We start from the raw sequence: 25,451 nt of genomic DNA, 5'->3' as shown, positions 1-25,451 counted from the left end.
CTCTTCCTTTAACTGCTGGGGGGCGTATTCATCCGCGCACACACATAACGATCGACATCGCGCCGTTTTTATCTGCCTCACCAGCTCCGGTTTCCCCACGTTCAGCCTTTCCCCCCGTCAACTGCCGCCATGTTTTTTTGAGACAGGATGACAGCAGAGAGCGAGCGCAGACGAAGACGGATATAATACTGAAAAACCGTCGAATTACAGCATTTTTCGACCAGGCGACGGTCTATTTTTTATTGCGGACTCGCGAGGAACTCATTTCTCGGTATATTTGCAAATACTAAGGGCTGCATTGTAGTATTATTTTGTTTTCCTTCACATTTTTCCTAATATATGTCATTTTTATTTCAGGATGGGAGGGGGTCCTCCCACATAAATCTAAAATTCACAAATTATTATTTTCTCCGTTCTGAAGTTTATGCTATGAAAAAGCAATAAGTCAGAAGCCTGTCTGAAGAAGAGCCTATTCCTGCCTGCGCGTAACTACCGCTACCAGCGAACCTACAGGAATAACCAGACGAGTGATCTCTGCATTAACAACTGCTTTACCACAAGTCACCTGCTGTCAAAACGTTGTTTCTTAAGCAAACTCAAGGAAGAAAAACAACTTTTAATCTAAAGTGAAGATCCGACAGATATTTCAAAGATGACGGGCAACATCCCAGTTGACATGGTAAGAATTTACTCGTTCTGCAAAAGGTTTAGTGGTGTTTACAATAAAATGTAATGTTCCGTGAAACTAAGTAATATATATTTTTATGTTATAGTAGTTTTAGCTATTACTAAAACTTAAAGTTTTCGACTGTCAACTATTATTGAGACGATCGTTCGTTAGAAAATTAATTAGTAAGAATGAATTTAATTGTTACTGGTAACAGATTGCAATATTCTATATACTGGCAACACTTTGAATAGTTACAATAAATAAAAGAATACTTACTAGTACTTATTATTTCTTTGGTAGTGAACTAGAATAGTTGCCAGCAACACTAGTCTGAAGTGAATAGTTAATGAAGCACAGATCCCCATAGAATTCAATAAAAAAGTGCTGTTTGTTGCTAGAATCAATAAAATAGTTGCTCGTCTCTATTGAGATTATGACTAGTAGCAAAGGAAAGTATTGAAATCTAATGAATAGTGAATTACTAGTCATTTTTCAGTCTCTTAAAAGTAAAGTTCTCAAAAACAAGTACTAGTAAAATCATAATAGATACTAGTTAGTTCATAACAAATGCATTATATAACAAATATGTTAGTGTTTGTTGGAGATTAAAGAAGGTCAACTGATTTCATAGACCAATCCAAGAAAATCCAGAAGACTTAATGTCTTTGGATCACTTTTTTGCTCTTCTCTTCTGCCACTAACCCCATCAACATTCCACCTTAATCAGGAAGGGCAGTAGCGTAAAGATATCCTATCTGATGGCCTACACAGTGCTGTTCAGACTGATAAAGAGGAAGTATGATCAGGCAGACAGTCATTGCCCTGTTTGCACAATTAAAACCGTCTCGAAATGTGAATGTAACGGAATGATCCAACCAAAACTTCAACATTAGAATCTTGCTGTCCAGAGGGATGATGATGTCATAGATTCTTTTTAATCCCCATCGCATGCTTTTAGAATAACATTTCAAGCTTTGCATTATGATGTAAGGCTATAATAGATTGTGACTTCTAAACCGTTAGGCGGTGGTAGTACTGCCATTACTTGCCAGTATCCAGAAGGTCAGTGGTGTAAACTGAAGGACGTGAGAAATCAGCTTATCAACAACAAACCACAGCCCTGATTGTGTGTTCAGATATTGAAACTAATATCAAAACAAATAAGAACTCTTTCTACTGGCACCAGACTGTAACATTGTGTCGCAGCATGTTAGTCAAGCATGCTTTGGATATGCCAAACAGCTGATCTGGCTGTCAAACTCAAGAGATGCCGATGCTCTGACATTGCAGACACTCCGTTTGATGTAATGTACGCTGAAGGCTGATGTGATCGCCCTTGCAGTGCACATTCAGCTGTCCTTTTGTTTCTGCCATTGAGCATTGAACTTTAATCACCCACACCTCACAGGAAATAATTTTATATGGTTTTATTAGATTTCAAATCCATTAAAATGACTGCAGAAGCTGTCTATTTTTGGTCTCCTGGAACAGCATGTTCAGTTTGAGGATGAAATGTCCACGAGGTGAAACTTTGAATCATTGTGTGGTCTCCAGCTAAGGGGCATTCATTTGGGGGGTAGGCTTGTCAAACAATGGGAGTGTTTGTGTGTGTGTGTGTGGGTGTGTGTGTATATGTGTGTGCATACATCTTGTGGGTGGGCATTTTAATGAATGGGCTTTTTTTCTGGAGAGCTCTCACCGTTTCAAAGCAACAAAATGTTGCGGAAGCCTTTTGCCTATAGGTGCTACATCAGATATACACCTTTAAAAGAGTTTGCTTTGATCAATTGTGAGACTGAGGTGTGAAGGAGAACTCAATACTCCCTGACAGGACTGTGTCACTTTGTGTGGTGTTGTGGTATCGTGTCCTCTGCGTAGGGGTGAATTGGTACGGGAGGAATGTCAAGGAGAGACCTCCCCAGTGGCTGTTGTTCACACACTTGAGCAGCATTGCTCAGCACTTTCAAAAGTTGAATTTTTATGTAAAAAACAATTGAGGTGCTTGAAAAACCTATATGTTGAACGAAATAAGGCTAAGAGCTAATCTTGTTATGAGGGGTAGTTATATTGTTTTCATATGTCCTGTAAATGTGAAGTGGCATTTGAAACCCATTTTATGTCTGTAAATACTGAAACAGAATATTCAATGTAAAAAAAAATGGATAGGTGTTAATTTTTTCTATTGGGATTGTTATAGTTGTGAAAAGTGGCTTTTAGCACAGAATATAATTTTTTTGCGAGAATTGATTTGTTTTTCTCAAATGACATGCACTGATGAATGAAAAATAAGTCCAGGATCGTATATTATTAAGGAAGTAAATGCAGTCAGTTTTGATATTATGTTTCATGCAAGATGGAGAATGAAGGCACACATAACAAAAATGAGTGTAGAAACATTTTTTGCTTAGAGATGGTACATTTCATAATTGATTTATAAAGAAAAAGCTTGTAACATAATTTAATTAAATGTGAAATGTTGAAGTGAAAGACTTTCAAATAATTTTCAAGGTGTAATTAAGGGAAATTGCTAAAGTAGCATGATTTCCTGTTTGCAGAATCAAACCAGCTTTGTCACTGAGACTTTTGCAAAATTATGTAACCAAGCTCAAATCAATAGATCTCATCAGGGAAGCAGACAACAGAAGGACATGGGAACACAAATCAGTCCCTTTGAGGGTTTATTAGTAGAGTTGTTCCGATTCCGATACTAGTATCGGAAATATCTCCGATACCACAACAAATTCTGGCATCGGCATCGGCGAGTACATGAACCCATATACCGATCCGATACCATTTTCTTAAAAAAGACCTAGTTATGACCGCAAGCTTTGCCTAACCGCTGCACGGTTCTTCTTCGCTGCTCAAAATGCATTGAAAACACAGGAAGTTGTGCTGTGTTGCCACAAGCAACCCCTGTTTAGAGCAGCGAAGAAGAAATGAAAACGCGTTAGCAGCCCTTATCTATATATGACTGGATCACTCATCACATTCTAAACTGCCAAAAGACAGTGAAGCCGCTTCTATATTATAGATCAGTGGTTAGCAGTATGTCTCTGTAGTACCGGTAGTTACAGACTCTCGAGTATATTCAGTACCGGCAACTGCGTTCAGTCGCTTCCGTGTAAGTCAAAACGCAGGGCTCCAGACAGTAGCCGAATATATACTAGTGTCTGTGAATATTAAACTGCAAAATACTATTTAAATATTACTCCCGCAAAATCTACATCTCTGTGGGTGACTGGCACAGATGCGCGAGAGCTCGCTGTTTTGTAGTCTCTGCTGTGTGTCATGAGGACACGAACGCATAAACCGTCACTTCATGAGAATTTACGGTTTCATTTGAGAATACTGTCATATCATAAACACAGACACTCAAAGATCTTCATGGCAGCCCATTAAAATAAATGTTTGGTTTACATGAGTAAATTGACAATATATAAAGCTACTGTTGTAGCCTACAGTAATAATAATACATCTCTATAATAATAATAATTATGCCTAGATGGTTGCTTGTTTTTTACTTGTTTTGTTGTAAAGAGATTATCTGATTAATAGATCTTTTTTATATTCCTAGACTTATTTGTTGCAGTTTTTTTATACAGTTATATTGTAAAACTTAAATACCTTTTTTAGTTTGCGGTGTTAGATTTTTGGCTGCATTTGAAGTTCTTTTTTGCATAAGAAAATAAATAATACTGTCAAATTCATGTTAGATAATAAAAATACTGTAATAAATACAGTAGTTCACCATGTATTTGTTCATGTTTTATTGAGGGATCTGTCTGAAGCACACCATAAAAAAATTCTAGCAATTTACACAGGGCTAGTAGTATATACAGCTGTATATACAGATATACACCCAGGTATCGGATCAGTACTCGGTATCGGCCGATACCCTGAGCCCAGGTATCGGAATCGGTATCGGGAAGAGAAAAAGGGTATCGGAACATCTCTATTTATTAGGTCATTATAACATCTGTTTAATGACAGACCCTCTTCTGACCCCAAACAGCCACTATGAACAGTCAGTGTTTGAACTCAGAGGTGGCCAAAACGAGAGAGAAAGGTACAGGGTAGGTAACGAAAAGTGTTTGCATAAGAGAGATGGAAAAGTTGTAGATAATGTTATGAAACACAACACGCTACGTCCCACGATTCAAAACTTTTCGAATTAACCTGCGTCAACTGCATGAGAAAAAGACTCCGCATTTTGGGGATCTATCAGTTTAAATCTCTCTCACACGCTAAAAAATGTCATTTTCAGAGTTAAAGCTTAGTTTTGGACAAACTACTTGAAACAGAACTGTACAATTCTAGAAAAGGTAATTAATGGAAACGTTATTAAATTAATGCAAAGTGTTGTATCAGCATAAACGCAAAGATGACTCAAAAAAACTGTTTGGTATGTGTTGTCTCTATATGTGTTTGTGTGAATAAAGCAACAATTATGATATAAAGAGTATGATTTGGATAAAATGAATGACTCCAGAAAGTGTTTATGGGTCAGTAAGGGTTAAAGGCTAAAGAGGGAGCGAGAAAGAAGCAGGGGGAGGAAGCAGCTCAGACTCACTCAATAAAGGATCCTTTCAGTAGAGTGAGGAACAATTTACAACAGCTCTGTGAGAGAGGTGCTCGCACACACACACACACACACAGTGATTCAACGTCAGTTTGTGTAAATAGTTCTCAGTGCTTTATTATAAGTTGTTTTAACATCTCTGTGGTATTTCTACATATTCATTACTGGACTTGAGTCAACATATATCTGTTTTTACATTTTTCCAGAGGTGGTTCTATTCAAGCTTTGTGTGAGTTGGGTGGAGACTGACTGTAGAGGGTTGTTCCACTCTAAACAGTGGCTCTCGCTCGCCTTTATGACATCATTGCACAAGCATTCTCTTGTAGTTCAGTGAAGTCACAGATTGAAATCTCAGGCCAGACTTCCCTTCTCCTAAAGGCCTCTTCCTACCTCTCTCTCCTCCTGGCCAATGTTTTTTCTCTGATTTGATCAACAATCTTTTGATATTTTTAAAAATGGCCACTTCTAAAGTGAATTATATGAACTGTAGTTAAAAAAAAAACTGGCTGATATTTAATATACAAATCATAAGTAATAAACCAGACAGATTGTGGAATCAGAGTTTTGAAGTTATTGGCCAAAAAAGGAAAGTTCGAAATGTCAGAATTTTTTGATTAATTTTAAATAATTTTAATTTTAAAGTCAGTATCTTCTACATGCTATTATTGTGAATGATTCATCCATGCATATTATTATTATTTTTGTTCTACTTTTTCAGAATTTTTTATCAAAATGTCTTGACTTTAAATGTCTTGACTGTCTTGACATCTTCTGTGAAACATCAGACTTCTCATTGATAATGTCGGACTTCTCCAAGCTGGTTCACATTTAGATTTGCTTCCATTCAATCAACAACCGAAAGACAGAACCAAGTCCCTCCCATACACTTTTAATTTTCAATATTCAGTTACACTCAGATGTCACAATACATATACACAAAACCATTCCATTGTGAATGTATATGATACAGGGAAGAGTTGTGTTCATGAAAGAGTTTTATGAGCGCTTTTTATAAATGCCTTGGTTCATCATTATTAGGGGCAAGAATGCGATACAATTCCAAAAAGATTTTTTCCTTTTTAATTATTCTGTTGTGCATTGAACTGTAAAACATGACATGATTGGAAAAATGACTACAAGACACAAAGATTTAAAGTATCAACACAGATCTGTGAGAAAAAAATATCACACTATAATGAAATACGATTGTATTGCCACATCGCATGCATTCTGTGTCTTAGAACTGGTGCTTATTTAAAAACATTATGCAGTCTGTTTGACAGACATAACAAGAAAAAGCCTTAGGACAGACCAGAGTTGTGACTTTTAATGAAAAACCTTCTCTGGGATCGCCTGAAAGAAAAGAGAAGAAAAAAAAGAGGAGATTTTCAGTCATGAAATTGGTGCATAGAGCTTGGTCTCTGGTGCTGTAATATTCTGTTTGAGAACATGTGCATGATAGTAATAAGAAATGAGGAGGGTGTTTTGTAGGTTTGTAATAAATGGCTGTATACAGCAGGCTACTATTAAAGGGCCATTTCTATCAGCTGACTGTCTCACTAATGGGGAGGTAAGTGAATGGGTCCCCTCCCCCTACTCTCTCTCTTTCTGCAGATTTCTGCCCCTTTTCAGCAGTAGGCACGTGGGCAGGAGGCTGCCTGCCTTCCCTTCATCTGGCTACAGGAGATTAGATATTATTCTCTCATGCTCTGTCTTCCTTCTATATATCCTACTATATATATATATATAAATATGGTAACACTTTATTTTAGGGTTACACCTATTAGTTGCTTTCTAGCATGCATATTGCTAGAATATTAGCTATGCATTAGTGCTAATTAAGTAATAAAGTGTTACCATATATATATATATATATATATATATATATATATATATATATATAGTTGAATAGCCCAAGCCATAATTGCTTAATTATTCTCACGAAGCATATTTTCTGACCAAGCTGTATCTTCTGTTGTAGCATGTCTTAACTTACAGAGATCATCTAGCATTGCGACTTTCAAGACGTGTGACATTATCGTTAAAGCACCTGAAAGGAGTCTTGTTTCAGTACTATAAAGGTCAGAGTTCTTGGTTTGTGTGTAATTAGCCTCAGGAGCAGTAAAGTTTGTACAAAGATGAATCATTCACATGTCCACATATGTGTTTGTAATCGGCACGTCATCAGACGGACTTGTATTGATTTCAGTGATGATATCCCTCAAGCCCTTGTTTTCTCATCCGGTGAGATTCATCGTCTGGGCCGGAGGGTATGTGAGTAGGTCTGTGTGAGTGATTGTCCTTCAGGACTGCTGATAGGGCATCCAGACAGGCTGAGACTGCAGCTGCTGGGGTGCTGTGCTTGTGATTAAATACAGAAGCTATAACTAGCTTTCTGGTGCTAATGTCCACCTTGCGATTCGCTCAGGGGAGTCAGGGAGAAGACCAAGAGTGAAATAATGGGAGCAAAGGGCGTTCTAGACATTTTGAGGAAGTTGTTGCAAAATGATAACTCTTACCGTAACGATTGAGACTGATCTATCATGGAAAAATTCAATCAAGGAAGTGTGGAAAGTTTTTAGGACTTTGTGGTTGTGAGTCATATGTGTTTTTATAGGACGTTTTGAATAACTGACAGCCATGACCAGAGCTTTTATGATTGTCCTTTCAAATAAATGGCAAGGATTATTACGGAACATTATGTTCAATAAAGCATTATAAGCATTAAGAGAAAGTAAAGCCACATTAGAGCAAAGGCAAGCTTCATTAAAAATCACACATCACATATTAAAGTCAACACGGCATAACCCTTTACCTTCTTAAAGGAATGTTCTTGGTTTTTATTGTGAAAAATGTATCATTACATGTTATCCTAACGCAAAGAAAACGTTTGTGAAGTATTTTATCAAAATCCATCCAGTTATGTCTAATTATCTATCCATCCATCCATCCAGTCTGTTTGTCCATGTCTTATACATTCTGGTAAATACTTCACATGCTCTTTTCCTCCATTCCTCGCTTTGTTATGAGCATGATGAGGCAAATGCAGCTGAGAGCAAAATCAATCACTTTATGTTCAACCTACCGCACATCAACTCATGCAGAGAACATCCAGCCTCCTTTTGTGTTGCTCATACATGGCAGATTTGCCCATGTGTGTGCGCACTTCCATGACTGCGAGTCTCAGTTTCCTGCATAAAATCGTGGCATCCGCAGAGGTCTTGGAAATAAGACAGGGCGCTTTACAATTCCTCTACAGCCCCTCTCGCAGTTTAATTTCCAATGTCTAAATGTGGCATCTAATTCTCAGATCTCATGTCATTTAATTCTGTTATCTCTTTCTCTTGTGCCGCACTCTTCATAATGAGAATTTAAGAGTCTGACGCACATTTGAAATATATCACATAATAATGAATGGCTGGATCTCAGATTTTTGCTCCCGAAACAATCTGCCCAATATCATGAAAGGACTTTTATATGAAACCAAAATCATTTTGTGGACTGGAATCTATTCATTAAGCAGTTCTGCCTAGAGACTAGTGTCTGAATGAGCTAGCTATTATCAAACACGCCGATAGTGATAGCGCTTTTGGCTCTGGCTGAAGTGAGACATTTATCCTTCCATTCCCATGCATTTCATTCTGTCATTTTAGACTTGTTCATTACTTGAACCCCTGCTAATGCAAACAGGCCAGACCATCTTCATGTTCATGTTCAGAAAGAGGTCAAGGTTACCTGTAATGTTGAATATCTATGCAAATCCCCCACGCAAACAATGAGTGGTTTACTGTATTCAGCGGTTTTAACTTTCTCACTAGAGAAAGAATTGGATCGCTATTGCAAAGTGGCCCAACCTGTTTTGTCTCATGTTGAGAAATAAAAAACTGGATTGTACAGGCTGTACCTTGCCTGACGGAACCTGAAATCGATGCTTTGTTTTCCTGTGTTTGTTCTCTTGGAAAATAAATAAATAAATATGTATGTATATAAAGGTTTGAAACGTTGTAAAAATGGCTTGTGAAAGAAAATTGTATAAGTTACACCCAAGAATTTTCATACCAAAATCATTTTATGGATAAACTTCTGGCTTTCTCAATTATGTAATAAAAGTAGAAAGGAAATGGTATTCAGAATCCCCTTTACTTCTACAGTGTGATATATTTCTAAGTGAAGCATGATATTCAGTAAGGCAGGACGTGATTGGATTGTGATTGGGTTAAAAAGTAAGGTTTTACTCATGTCATCTGAAAACAAAAAATGTTTCAGAGGTGGAACAAGCTACTCTAATATTCGAAAAATTACTATTAAACCTTTTTTTGGAAACTCTTATGCTCACTAAGGCTGCATTTATTGATTAAAGATAGTACAATCAGTAATATTGTAAAATATTATAAAAATGTAAAATAATATATTTTAAAATGTAAATTAGTGTCTTGAAATTATTTGATGCTCAAGAAATATTTCTTATTATTATCAGTAATAATAATATTTTACTTCATATTTTATTCTTTAGGATTATTGAATAGAATAGAAAATAACAGTATTTACTTGAAATAGAAACCTTTTGTAACATCATTACAAATGTCTGTTAATTTAGATTAATTTTGGTCACTTTTGATCAATTTAATGTGTCCTTGCTGAATAAACATTTATTTTTAATAAAAAAAACTTACTGACTCCCAATTTTACTAATAACAAACTTTTGAATATTATGAACTAAGAGCAGGCACAACAAAAGTGCATAAAATGCATTATATTAGAAGAAAGACGCCATGGACTTTGACAATAACAGCAGGAACACACATTAAGGAAGTAATGTATATGGGGTTAGTTGTGATTCGCTGACTGTTGTTTAAAGCATCCAGTTTACTCAGTTGGTACAGTATAACCCAATTTCAAACTGAGGAAAGAAACAACACTTCCATTTCTGGAATGAGATCCTGTAAAAAGCTCAGGCTTCACACTTCCTCAAGATATGCGGGCGAAATCCCACTCATGAAGGAGAGATGAGTGAGTGTGATCACAGTCCTCAAAACCACCTCTGTCTCAACTACTTCACAGACTCTTGGAGACAGAGATGACAGCGTTTGAACCAATGCTGTGCTGTCGGGAGGAAGATGGATGGCTTCCTTTTTCTGTCTCCTCTGTTTATGTCTGAGGGAGAATTCACTCACCGAAGGAGACTCTGAATCCATTGAGTAAAATCAATGAGTTTTGTGCCAGACTGAAAAGGATTTTCAGGACACAGGAAGAGAAAATTATCATCTTTTGTTGAGCAGTTTGGTCATTTTTTCTCAATTTGGTGTGGATTCTTCATTTATCTGATGATCTGTCGGATTAAGTCATGCTTAAATAAATTTTTCTAAAGATCTTCCAAGATTACAGCTTTTGTTCAGAGCCCTTTTGTAAATGTCATGATATTTATATGATTAGTTAGCTTGTCTGAGGACGCTTTGAATAAAACAAATTTTTATCCGTTGCATTAGCAGGACTCGGCAGTTAGGATGTTCTGACATTATGCATTCATTCACACGTTTTTTTAGACTGTTGCAGATTCTGCTCATTTAAATGTTACACTTTGAACAGTAATCTATTTACAGTGTGTGAATATATATATATATATATATATATATATATATATATATATATATATATATATATAAATACTCACACACAGTAATTTCTTAGCAATAATTGGCTAAGAAAGGTGAGATTAGTCAAAACTGATGAATGTTTTCCAAAAAAGTGTTATGAATTTATATGTAACATTAAGTAAAATTACACATGCATAATTTATGGTTATTATTTCAGTTTAAAAACTGACACCTTAGAAATGAATTCTTTGCCATATCCATTTGTATAATAATTAATAATTTATTATTATTTATTGATTATTATCGTTTATATTCTCTCTCTCTCTTTCTCTCTCTCTCTGTATATGTATATAAATAAAATGTATTTTTTTATTATAAGCAATTCTGTATTATTAAGCTTAGCTGATTTGGCAAATATACAATTAGAATACTCTACTGCCGTTTACTTTTTTTTGTATTCACATATAATTAAATTTTACAGTTTAATATGGCCATAATTATATTTTAATCAAGCATGTTACATCACTGGTATTTTTGCTAATAATAAGCAAATTAATATTGTTTTTATTCCTGGGCTACATGGTTTTCTCCTTGTTTTTTCCTCTACTTTTTTCTTTTTCCTATTGCTGTGGCCCCACATATAGCTATAAATAAATAGCATTTTGAAGAAATTTTGTGATTCAGTGGCTTGATGAATTTTGAAGTGTGAACTAAAATAAGTCCTGGGTTTTTTGATAAGACATAGCCTTAATGTTGAACATGAAGTGAAATCAAGCGTGCATTAGACTTGTGTGGTTGCAAGCCTAATGGCTCTTTCTGTCAGTCAGGCGTGTTTTATGTGACTTTTTTGTTGTGTTTTTAGAACGTCATGTCAGTGTTCTTTAACCATCTTATGCATAGCCAGTCCACCATAGAACTCACTACATTCCTCTCTGTCCAAAATTGACAAATCCCAGCTGGAGGCATCGTATCTAATATTGTTTTCATTGATGTGCGGTTACATAAGTCCTGTGAGTGTGTGTCTGTCCCCTATTGCATAAATGTCATTCCCAGAACAATCTGGCAGACCTCTATTCTGAGATGGGCAAAGCCGGTTGACATGTCACATCACATACACTGTGGTCAGCATTTGTTGTGGCTGCTTTTAGTTCAGACGTACTGTCTGATACACTCATTACTGTCAGCATCTCTCTCTCTCACTCCATGTGTCTTGGCAGAAGCACCGGGTTGTTTATCCTTCTCAAGCAGAGAATCTCCTGCTCAACTTGTGATACCCGAAAACTGCAACCGCCAGAAAAATCAGAAGAATTTCATGCTCTGTCTTTAACTGAAGCAAACCTGAAACAACTGCTCTGTTTGTTTTCAACAAGCCTGCTATGGAAAGACTACTGCAGGTGTTATTTGGTATCAACAAGCACCTTCCAGTGCCATATCACAATACAGGCGTCACAATTCAATATTATTCAACACAGTTTTGCAGTGAACATATGTTATCTACTAAATTCCATGAGCTTATTATCAACATATACTAGTAATAGACCAATAAAACAGCAATATTTTATTTCGGCTTTTGCAACTCCTATAGAGAGAGAGAGAGAGAGAGAGAGAGACAGAAGGAAAGAGTATTTTTTCATGTATTTTATATATATATATATATAATATAATACTAATGTGTAAGCTTTATATTTATTATTGTATAAATGACATGTTAACGTGTCATCCGTGCCTTTAGGAAAGTGTGATGCAGGGGTGCACTGGGGGGTGATTACATCAGATGTTCCCCCTGAAGGTTTGGTTGCAGGGATCGGGGCTTTCTCGGCTGGGATTGGTGAAAATATTTTGTATGGATGCAGTAGCAGAGATGGCTGTGGAGTAGTGTAATAATAATAATGTTTGGCATAGCCACTACAGAGAGGGAAGCACCTGCCAGCGGATTTAACCAGTGCCAACGTCACCCTGGCCTATGTAATCATTCCCCAGCGGATGTTTTCTGCTGAGGTTGTTGTTGTTGAAGTTCCTTGGAGGCATCTCTGCATGCCGTATATACGTCATAGTGAGATTTCGTCTGCTCACCAAGGAGATGGAATGTTTCGAGCAGACGTATCCCAGCATAAGACATATTTCTGCCGTTAGAGCTTTTCCTCCTTTCTGCGTGCGTCTGGAATCATCGTATAAGTCAGCGTCTGCTCGCCATTCAGCAGGTGAAGATGACATGCCATCGTTACACAAAGACGGAGTGACATAATGAAAGATGAGCTGCGGCGAGAGAGCAAGAGACCGATGAAGAAAGACTCTGCCTGCAGGTGATTCAGGTCAGCGCGCGCACAGAGGAGCCGCTGCCACGGTTACCATCTCTATGGAAACTAGGAGGTGTTCTGTTGCGTTAGAACTGGCGTCCTGGTGTTTTTGATGAATTGCTAGCTGCTGATTGTCAGATCGTTGAGTCAATCAATCAATCAATCAATCACCTTTATTTATATAGTGCTTTAAACAAAATACATTGCGCCAAAGCACTGAACAACATTCATTTGGAAAACAGTGTCTCAATAATGCAAAATGATAGTTAAAGGCAGTTCATCATTGAATTCAGTTATGTCATCTCTGTTCAGTTGAAATAGTGTCTGTTTTAATTTGCAATCAAGTCAATGATATCGCTGTAGATGAAGTGACCCCAACTAAGCAAGCCAGAGGCGACAGCGGCAAGGAACCGAAACTCCATCGGTGACAGAATGGAGAAAAAAACCTTGGGAGAAACCAGGCTCAGTTGGTTGAGTTGAGTGAGTCCGTGCAGGAGAATGACACATGCCTTTTTACTTTTGAAGGAAATACTTACTTTATAATAATATTTACTTCTGATCTTCATAACCAGGGATGGGGAGATGGGTCAATATGAAACAACAATCCATTTTACTTCCAAGTGCGATGTATTTAAAGTGAACAAGATATTCGTGAAATAAAAAAATGCAGGGTTGCAAGTTGCTTGGCAATATGCCATCTGAAAAATACAGTTGATTCAGAAGTTGACTATTTTAGTTTTATTTATTTATATATATATATATATATATTAGGGGTGTAACGGTTCACAAAATTCACGGTTCGGTTCGATACGATACACTGATGTCACGGTTCGGTTCGGTTCGGTTCGATACGTTTTAGATACAGCAAAATGCAAAAACATCTCAACTTTTCAGAATGCTGCAAGCGCACCGCGGGTCATGTGACAAGAACTAACCAATCAGCTTCATCCTTTCCCGTAACAACGTTGAAAACTCAGCCAAGATGAAGGAACAGCTGATCATAGTTGTATATGGATTGCAATTTTGAAATAAATTTAGTAGCAGAGCTACTGCAAGCGATTTTTAGAGCTGCAAATCCATTTACCCTTTGCTGAAATTTCCGCGTCTCATGGAGAGAGCACGTCATTGTTGCTTAGCAAAGACAGACGCCTCATGAGCGCTTCTGCCCGAGCGCTTTGGAAAGGAGGAGAAAGACGCGCTTAGCGTTTTCCACGCGTTTTTAGGAGCGATATGTGAACGGACCCTAAGGCGCTCGCTCACTCAGCACGCGCTGAAGGCTCATTGCAAAATGTCTAATGCATTTAACAGACCAGAAATATAAGATCCTAAAATAACCAACAGGTCTGGTGTTTGGGTGCACTTTGGATTCCCTGTAAGATATAATACTGGTGTCTAAATGCTGCAGGCATAGTTTGTTGCGTGCATGTTTCTCCTTTTTTTCGTCTTTTCCCAGATACTGACACAATAAGGTGATGTCGGCGTAAATGAGTTGACATGTTTCAAGTATTCACGCTGGTGTTTTTTTTTTTTGAAGCAATGAAGCAACCGCGCGAAGCCCTCACTATATAGGATTTTAGAAAGAATGCAGAGCACTAGTGTAGTGTGCAAACTTACCACAGTGTGGATTTCAGAAAGTGTGCAAAGACTTCACGTGCACACTTACCATAACATGGATTTACAAATAATGTTCTAAGGAGGGGCTCTCATGTCACTCTGATCGAGCAGCTCATAGATGGAATCATGCATCTCAAACAATATGTTTGAGAGTCATCTTCTTTTTCTAGTCTGTTAAACGCATTGGCCATTTTGCAACGAGCCTTCAGCGCGTACTGAGTGAGCGAGCGCCTGACTGAGTCATAACATAACATAAACATATAAGTTGGTGTTTTTTTCTTCTTCGGGAGTGTCAGGGGCGTTGCCTGTTACGTCGTTTGGGATATCATTATATTTCTCTTTTTTTTTTCAAATATAATTAATTAGTCCAACGAACCGTTCGGTATGCATAATGCGTACCGCGTACCGAACCGAAAGCGTCGTACCGAACGGTTCAATACGAATACGCGTATCGTTACACCCCTAATATATATATATATATATATATATATATATATATATATATATATGCAAAGTCAGACTTTTTTGTCATAATGTTCACAACAGTTTTGTATTAAAAGTTTTTAATAATATAATTAAATGGGCAATTAATATAGGGCCCTAAGAAATCCGTTTAATAATTATTTTTCCAAATTCTATTTCTGGATTCAATTGTTTTCCGTTTTCATTTATCTAAATTTTTTTAATGGTTAAATTAAATTTTATTAATAAAAAAGCATGTAAAATTAATTGAAATCATGAAACTTAGAAAAAAATTGAATAGCAATTTATTAAAAGTTGAAAGAAACATACATTTTGGAGGCCCTATGAAATATGCTTTATATTATATAGTTTGAAGTTCATTTTCTCATGAAAAATGAACTTTTCCAGGTTTTAAGTGCTATAATCAGGTCCCCGGTGCATCTACCAACCAAGGAAACGTGAAATAGGTTAACCCAGTAACTTTGTTTTTGTAAGCCTTTATCTGAAAGCGTCTAAGTAAACGAGCGCATCCGATTTCACTCCCTTGTTGACATGGCAAAGGGATCTCATTATAATATTAATGCCCCTTAATCTGTAAGCTTCCACCCACGGTGCTGTCATTTTGATTTCACAAGCAACAACAGTGTACCAGTTCTAATGCCATGGCAAAAGTTTGAGCAAAACATGCTAAATGTTCAGTCTTTGGCTACACAGACGAGAACAGAACACTGTTTAGAGTCCCAGCCTCAGAGGAGACAACAGAGCAGTGGAATTATTGATTTATTTACTGTGTATTGCTGCTGCCACGCACATCTAAAATAAACCTGCATTTTATTTCCCAGATGTTCACCTTCACAGACATAATCAACTGTTTTTGTAACTCATGTGCCTTTTTAACATGTGTGTGAATAAGAACTTACAGTAGTTTGGTAATCATTCTGTGTGGTGGCCGAAATCTGTACATGTGCTCCCAGAGAAACGTATATCAGAAGTTTAAACCCATATGGTTTAAAACTCATGATTTCAGCATGATAAACATGATAATCAAAATCAAAACATATGTTTTTAGCAGTTATGAGCTGTAATAGTGCAGCTGTATTCTGAAAAGCAGGCAGGGAGCAGCAGCTCATTTGCATTTAAAGAGACATGCTCTAATACAGCGTGTTTCTGCTTCCACTCACAATAGGCAATTTTAAAATGATATAATAATGATCTTTGGGGTATTTTGAGCTGAAACGTCACAGATACATTCTGGGGACACCTGACACTTATATTACATATTGTAAAAAGGGTCATAGTAGGTCTCCTTTAAGTCTCTTGTGCAAACCAAAGCTGCAATTACTTGTTTAAAAATGCATTAAAATCTGTAATAATGTGAAATATGTAAAATAGCTGTTTTCTATTTCAATATATCAAAATGTATTGTAATTTATTCCGGTACTATAGTCTCATAACCCTTCAAGAAATAATTCTAATAGTGATGAAGAAACACTTCTTCTCAGTTTCAGTGTTGAAAACAGTTCTGCTGATTAATATTTCTGTGGAAATATTTTGTAACATTTCCTTGCTGTTGTTCCTCAAATGAATGTGTCTTTGCTGAATAAAAGTGTTCATTTTAAGATCCCCACACCTTTAATTAGTAAGGGTGTGTATATAATAATATTAGACTTATTTCCAAAAATATCAATAGAATGTTTGTTGTCTTTTCTTTACATTTGGAGGATATGAATATAATTTGGGGAAATGAGCCTTCTGTTGCACTTTGCATTCATTTCCTGACATATAGAAATCAAACTACATCTGTTAAAAACTTTAGAAATGAAGGAGTGAATTGGCAAAAATGTGTCCAGAAATACTGTGATAAGTAGATTTTCTCTGGTATTTCCTTCCTGTGGGACGGCTACATAAAATAGCCACATACTAATCCGATCCTAAATTAGATTTGCATGTGTATGTCTGCGTGTTCATCCAACCATTATTTGGGCAAGTGCATGCTTGTGTGTGGCTGTTTGTTGTTTGTTGTCTGATACTGTATGCTTAGATGGAGTCTTAAGATTGTGTGTGTGTGTGTTGTGATCTCTGGATGAGGGGTTTGAGTGAGCAGGCTTGCTTCTTGCTTCTGGCTCTAATCTGATTCTATAAAGTGCTTAGGAGGATCTTTGTTTCCATCTGGTGGTTTTCACTCTGTTACATCACTGCAGCTGGCAGTGTGTGAGTGTGTATAGAGGGAGGAGCTTCATACTGGATCCTCTGATGTCAGAGACACTAGTAACACACGTGCATTGGACATGCATGGCCCTGGGCCCTGTCTCTCAGCTTGATGCCTCCCACTCTTTTGTTTTTAAATGGGCGACACTCTGCGATGTGAAGGAATAATCTGATAATGGACGTTTTGCAATTTATATTGCTTGGGTACTTGAACAAACAGCGTAATTGTGCTGATCGAATGACTGGTGGTTCAGAGTCATCAAAGGAAGGACACAGCAAGGACATGAAAAATGTATGAAAAAAATTCTCAACCGTTCAAATAAATGAACTGAAAGCTATGATGTTTTCTGTGACAGATGGATTCAGCTTAGCTATGACCAGATTCAGAGAATATGGAGTGTGATACTGATTTAAAAAAATCATTTTTGTTTACAAATTTATCATGGTAATTAAGTTTTTACCAACATTTTTAACATTTAACATTTTTAAAAACATAGTTTTATGTTTCAGAAATGTATTTATATGCTATTAATGTTCTATCTATGTTCTATTATTAACATTAACATTTTATTGTTATATAAAATGACTTATTTAGTAAAAATAGAAAGATATTTTTTGTAACATATGGTTTTAATTTAAAATAATTGCTGGAAGTTCCACAATTAAGTTATTAAATATAATTTAATTATATAATTGTATTATGGGGCAAATTTTCATTATTTTTTTTAATTTATTTTAATCTTAAATTTCCCCTTAATGTATTTCTTTTGATTTCTGGAATGCATTTAAATATGATAAAATGAGAACACTACACTCTCATTAAAGCATAAATAAATTCATTATCATATTTTTTTATGAATGCATATGCAAGGATCATGCGATTGCAAAGCTAACCACTTTTTTTTTTCTAATTCTGTAACCGCTTTATGCTTTGTCTGCACAGCTTTCCAGTAGTATAATAGCTATTTACACATTGTTTTAACAAACTATCATTCAGTTCTGACTCTATTCTGGTATGAAACTCTTAAATATATCACACTACTGAGTTAAAACGGCTGCAAATGCAGTTTGGTGTGGATGTTGAGGAAGTGTGGGGTGGATACTGACTGAGCTTTAATGGCTCTATTGTTTGTGTTTCAGATCAACTTGAGGCTCATCTTGGTGAGTGGAAAAACAAAAGAGTTCCTGTTCTCGCCAAACGACTCCGCGGCCGACATCGCCAAGCACGTGTACGACAACTGGCCAATGGGTGCGTGATGATGCACATCTTAAAACACATTTTCTTTAAATGCGGCCCATCAATAGACTGAAACCATTGGCTCATGTGAAGGATTTTCAGGCTATTGTTTCCTAGCTTTGAGTAGATTCCTCTTTACAACCTTTTCCTGTGTTCGGATAATCTGTGCCGCAGACAAATCTGAGTCTGACTGAGCGGTAATCCTGCAGAGCTAGATTCCACTCACTGTTTGCTGACCTAAAGTCAATGAGAGTACTGAAGAGGGTAAAACCAGCGCTTCTGAGTTTGTGTCTTTATACGTCTGGCCATCTCTCTGCAGATACTATTAGAGGATATTATACATTTTTAGGGAAGAGCAGATCTGATGGCATCTTTCTTTCTTTCTTTAAAAAAGAAAGTGGTTCTGTTTTGCTGGTATTAAGGGAGGAGGAGACCAGCAAACCAAATAAGGCTGGTTTAGGCTTTTTGTTTGTTTGTTGTTGTTTTTTTAAGCAGGAATTATATTTGTATTGCTGTTTCTTGTCCTTATTTGTCCCCTAAAGAAATCCAGGGTTTAGTTAAGTTGAAGTTTCTTTTAATTTGATTTAACTTTCTTGCTTTGAATAGCTCTCATGAAAGTCATCAGCCTTTAATTATGTCAAAAAGAATATTGATGAAAAAGCAAGGAAAAAGAAAGACCTTCTTTGTTGTAGTTTGGTGTAAACCCCATCGGGGTGGTCCGGGATTGAATCAGAGTTTTATTCATAGCAGACGAGCACAGCGGAGCTCGACCTCATGAGGACACAGAATGACCCTCACACTCCAGTCTTGTGACTGATTGAGTCAAGAGTGAGAAAGAGACGAATGAATGAAAGAAGAGAGAAAAGAGTGAAAAAGACTAGTAGAAAAACGTGTTTCTAGAGCCCCTTTCACACTGCACATCGGACCCGCAATATTTCTGGAACATTGCCGGGTCGCCTTCTGTGTGAAAGCAACCACGTCCCGGGACTGATTACCGAATTGAATCCAGGTCGGGGACCTAGTAACATTGCGGAGTTCGACCCGGGACGAGCGCTGTGTGAACAAAAGCCAGATCTAATCCCGTATCGAAGTGATGATGCGCGTTATCGCGCGACTCTTTTACCGGCTGTTTTGAAGGAAGATCAACATTCTCGACGAAAACACATATGCAAACTGTAATGAAGCAGAGATCAGTTAGTTCCTCACTTTCCGCGCTGACGCCGAGATCGTTTGCTTGCTTCAGTGAAAGTATAACGTGCCTAGCATTGTCAACTCATACATTACACGTCACGCGCTGATGTCATGTGTCGTTACTGGATCTTCAAGGGTTGTGTGTGAAAGCACGCACATATCCCGGGTCATCACTGGCAGTGTGAAAGTGCCAAATCTAGCGACCAGGGAACAATTGCAGGAACACTGCAAAAGGGGCTTAGGGAACAGTTCACCCGAAAAGAAAAATACTGTCATCCTTTCCTCACCCTCATGTCATTCTTAACTCGGATGACTGTCGGTCTTCTGTGTAAGAGTTACATTTTTGTCTCTTTCTTATGATTTTTATGGAAAGTTCTCCTTTTGTGTTTCTCTTTGTGATGACACTTTAATCACAAAATACAACACAAACATGATTTTTTCTCATTTGTTCTGTCTTTAACAGACTGGGAAGAGGAGCAGGTGAGCAGTCCGAACATCCTGCGCCTCATCTACCAGGGCCGATTCCTACACGGCAATGTGACGCTAGGAGGTGAGCCGCCCTCCCACACTTCTCATTACCGTTATTAACATGCTCTGTTACTCTTGATTTTTATTAAATCATTCCTCTCAGTCCAGAATCATGGGTCTGGTGGATAAGGAGTCTCTTAGCTTTTTTTCTGCCAGGTAAATCCACTGTGTCCCAATGGACTCACGGCACAGATATTTATTTTGGCTTTGTCTCGGTTTATTTCGGGCCAGGGTGCAGTGCGGTTCAGTTCTATCATTGTTCAGCTGATTATAAGGGCATCCAAAAATTCAGCTCCCAGTCCCAGTACACCTAAATGTTACTGTTCTCAACTCGTGAATAGAGTTGACAGACTTAAAATATTCCCAGAATGCAGCAGTCTATGAATGTAGGAGAGCACTGGCCGGCAGACCTGTCATCAGGGACAGAACGCAGGGAGGAGAGGAAATTCTCTGGGCGTGAACAGGAAGCATTTTTTTTTTTATTTCCCTCAAACAACAATAAAAGATTAAGTTGGTTTGTGAATGTGTGTATAAGAAAGTATCTATCTATCTATCTAAAAAATATATATATTTTTTTCATTACACAAATAAATCCTAGATTCTCTATAAATTTGACAGGGCCTTTTATATGTGACCTGTGAAAAACTTGAAAAACAATGATATACTTCACTTATAACAAGGGGTTTTGTCAGTATATTTAGTTTGAGCAGTCTTTTCTCATGGTTGAATAGCTATAAGTAATTGAAACCCCACAACCAGCTCCAATTCCTGAACTGTTCGCCTGATGATGTGATGGAACGCAGGCAGGTAGGTTTGCCAAAAAAGTGTCACTTTGATAATCCACGCTGACACCTTCTTGATTCAAGAGCACCAAGGCATGAAGACCGAGTGTGTCTGTGGAGCAGAACGCAGCAGCAGTGCTCTCAGAGTCAGTGATGCCTCTCAATAAGACACAGGATCAGAGTTAACATGTTATTCTGGTCTCCTTGAAAAGTGACTTTGGTGTCACAGATGAACGGCTGCATTAGTCTCTAGTGTCCATTCGCTCCAACATTCTTTTTTCTTATGTCTTGCAGCTTTAAAACTGCCACTCGGAAAAACCACAGTGATGCATTTAGTTGCCAGAGAGACGCTGCCCGAGCCAAATTCCCAAGGTAACCATTCTACCCTCTGTCTTTTCTGTACACTCCTCCTTCACGGTTTCACACGCTTCCTGTCTCACTGCAGCCTTCACTTTGTTCAGAAATGTTTAGTTTATATGTGGATCATCCTCACCCTCTGGCACTATTTCAGTTTTAGGTGTTTTTAAAGTAGTGTTGAACCAAAATATAAAAGACCTGGTCACATGATATTTTGGATGCTTGTTGAGCTTATTCGGATATATTAGCAGAGGTTAAGGATTTTAACTTTTTAGAAGGTTAAAGCATTTTTATTCAAATGCTAAACTGAAGGCACATTTTCATGAAAATGGAAACGGATGCTGTGTGCAATTGATGATTTTTTTTTATTTAAAATTATGGATGTATACTATCTGTTTGTAGTTATTATTTGGGTATGACTGACACAGTGGTTACTGACAAACAGGTACTGGTTTTCTAATGATTCTCTGGGTAATTCTGATAATAATTAACATTATTTAAATAGTGGACCTTTTAATTAACTATTAATAATAATAATAATAATATTTATTTTATTTATTTAAATTTATATAAGGATTACCCATATATAAACCTTACTTTTGCATTGCCCCAGTTAAAATAATAAAATTGCAGTGTACAATAAAATAAAAAAATACATACATGATATAACAGAGTAAACCACACATAAAATTGTAATACAATACAATACAAAGTCTGGTATTGTCACTTGTAAGGTGCTTTAAATATATATTTTTCATTATTAATCCTTTTGTGTATGAGATGATATTCTCAGTTGGGTTTGCATTTCTATTTTAAATAAAATGTCCTTTATATCATTATTTATGTGTGCTGAAGCATTTTGTTGTAGAATCTGATTTTGTTAATTCTGTAGTAAGCATAAAAATACAGTATGTGTCACATAATTATTTGCTAATAGAGTCTTTTAACAATGCTGTTTTATATCTAATGAGATTTACTTGCTTGTCAAGGATTAATTATGATTAAAGAATATATGCAGAAGGAAATATGCATCTTAGAAAGAAACACAATTATGTTGCCTACCTCTTAAAGAACACAATTTCTGTGATGCTTTAAAATGCTGTGTATATAGGCAGTATGTTTTGGAACAAAACCATTGTTTGTTTTTGTGAAATAGTATTAAGTTTCTGTGTGTTTGTTACAGGTCAGAGGAACCGGGAAAAGACTGGAGAGAGCAACTGTTGTGTGATCCTGTAAATACATCCCATCATCCCTCAGAACGAGTGTGTCCTATCACCCTTCGCCCATGCTGCTTAAACACATCTAATCACACCCGACTCCCACGAGCACCCGACCAGATCAAGAGCTTCGCTTCTCCTGGAAAGGAAAAAAAAAAAAGATAAAAATCACCTGAGACACGGATATGAGAACATTACGGCTTCGCACAGTCTGTATTTAAGCCAAAAAATCAGATAATAAAATGCATCCCACCTTTACACACACATTTCCACTGTTTCTAACATCTTCACACACATCCATGAACGCATTCAAACACACACACACACACACACACACACACACACACACACACTCCTCCCCTTCTGCCAGTTTGCACACGGAGGAGGTCCTCTTTTCTCAGTTTTTTTATTGCACATAGTAACATGATTGATTCAGTGAGGAAAAAAGAGACTCGTTCGCCTCAGCCCAGGCGCTTGATTCTTCCTCTCAGGGGGGAGACGTGTGAGGGGGGGATTAATTTACACAGCACAGTGCAGGAGATCAAGTATTTATGTGCCTGTTGAACGTTTTAGAAATGTTTCTTATACATTTCCATGCGTTTTAAATGCCCCATTAAGGTCCTGGAGATCCAGCATCCTGCTCTATTGAGTTCCTGTACGCCAGAAGTGTTTCAAGCACAGTCGGGACTTTTTGGCAGGAAGGTAGATCTCCAGAAGATGGTTGGATTGACTCATGGGAAAGTCTAAAATACACATAACGAGTAACATTTACAGTAACATTTGCGACTGTGTTTTGACAGTCAACCAGTGTTGCGACTTCCCTCTTTAGACAGATCAGAGCTGCTCTCTTTCAGGAAGGGTTATAAGATTTATTCCTTTATTTTCTAAGTAGGGTAGTGGTGTCAATGAATGCTTGCGTTTGGAGCCAGAAGATAATTATGGAATGAAGTTTGGCTTGGTTTCTATTTCCCCTTCCTTATTAGATATAAAATTCGTTTGCACAACACGGAAACATGAGCTGTTTCGTTTCTAAAGCGGTGTAATTTTTTCTTTCCCCTACTCCCTTTTTAATATTTTTCCAAATGGGAAGTGTATTCGAAGGTTACATATGTGTAGAGTATATTTAATATGAATCTTATAGAGAACATAAATATAGATTGTTGATATATATTGGTGTCTAGTGTATGATAGTTTAAAAACCGTTAGCACATTAGCATATGAAGCAGCGAGATGTACTTTAACAGCAGCAAATCCCTCTAATGGCTGAAGAAATTACTGTTTTCGTCTCTCTTTTTTTTTTTAATCAAATGTTCATAATTTGATGTTTTATTTTTGACTTCATTTTTCTTTTTAAGTGGTCTTTGCTTTCTGCTTTTTAACACCGCACTAGGTCTGAAAAATATTGGTCCTTATCAGGGTTAAAATCTGTACAGAGCTGAAGTTTTTAAAAAGATAATTGTAAATAAACTAATGCTTATCATTCTCTAAACTACAAATGGAAATACATATATAAACTGAATAAAGAGTCCAGAATATTGAAGTGAAATGGTTATTGCTTGATTGTTTACAGTGAGTTTGCGGGCGTGAAATGTATGTTCTTTTTCCGACACTTGAGAAAACACACACATATAATGGGTATTCTGAATATTTTTATATTTCACAGTATTCGTGTTTTACTGTATTTTCATAAATTCAGCATATAAATAATATACAGCTTATGTGAACATAAGAGACTTATTTAAAAATGATTTAAATCGTGTATTTATTACTAGTATTTTAGTTCTAGTCATGCAGTCTCAATAATCTCTGTTATCGTGTATGGAAGTTTATGGGTGAAGGTTATTAATATTCTTCTCTAATTGTGATCGTTTTGCGCCATCTTGTGGGTAAACTGATAATTACACATCTCTTATTTGCACAAATCACATTAGTTTTATTGGTTTATATTATATTTATTTATTAGTATTTATAGTTTTTTTAGTTGATAAATTAAGATAAGGAAATTAAAAATATAACTAAATTTAGATTTGACTTGTTTAGTCGCCAAGTACCAAGCAACACTTAGTCGAAAACAAGTTTTGATCTAATATGAAAAACACTTTTAGGGACTTAATTTTAATCTAATGCCTGGAAAAATACAAAACACACGATTATAGTAATATAAAACATGGATATAATAATGTATTTAAATGGCGAACAGTACTAAACCTAAAGAGCGCACATATCGACCTTTGATACAACTTCCTGCGCGGTAAGATTTTTTTTTATTGTACATCAGTTAATATTAACTTTATTTAATAAAGTGGTTACTCTTCTGAATTTACCAGTTTGATAAGAATTTGATCATTTTAATTACTGTAAGTGGAAAGAAAGCACCAGATATATGCTTTTAATTTATTTTAAACACTGATGAAACCGGTAAGCGCCATCCTAAACGTATAAATAAAAATAAACATAATAGCAGCATATTAATAGCAATTTGTCAAATTACTGTCATATAATTTTTTTCTCCATTAAATATTAATAGATGGTGTACACTAGAGGGGATTAATGATTTATTTCTAATTAAAATATATACTAGGCAATAAATTATGCATTAACCTAGCAGTGTAACAAATTCATTTTTAAAATTAGAAATGTTTCATGCTGTTTATTTATTGATTATTAATGTCATAAACTTCATGAATAATAAGTATTTAAAAAATAGTTCTACTG

The 25,451-nt window shown here is 36.5% G+C and overlaps 1 protein-coding gene across 2 annotated transcripts; it reads left to right on the top strand.

Moving 5' to 3' along the window:
• The first annotated feature begins 28 nt into the window (after positions 1-28).
• LOC113109968 (ubiquitin-like protein 3) lies at positions 29-24,277 on the top strand. 2 transcript variants are annotated; one of them, XM_026273899.1, is made up of 6 exons: positions 29-271; positions 422-679; positions 18,565-18,673; positions 20,316-20,402; positions 21,457-21,534; positions 22,703-24,277. In XM_026273899.1, exons 2-6 carry the CDS (start codon positions 653-655, stop codon positions 22,753-22,755), a joined length of 354 nt encoding a protein of 117 aa, XP_026129684.1. In that variant the 5' UTR covers positions 29-271; positions 422-652; the 3' UTR covers positions 22,756-24,277. The 2 variants fall into 2 exon arrangements, with proteins under 2 accessions (XP_026129684.1, XP_026129683.1); XM_026273898.1 differs by having other exon boundaries at positions 358-679.
• Positions 24,278-25,451: the final 1,174 nt, after the last annotated feature.

This window comes from Carassius auratus, chromosome 10 (genome assembly GCF_003368295.1).
Source record: "Carassius auratus strain Wakin chromosome 10, ASM336829v1, whole genome shotgun sequence".
NCBI classification, from domain to species: Eukaryota; Metazoa; Chordata; class Actinopteri; order Cypriniformes; family Cyprinidae; genus Carassius; species Carassius auratus.
The sequence above is the reverse complement of the archived record's forward strand: the minus strand, read 5'-3'. Positions and strand labels throughout refer to the sequence as shown.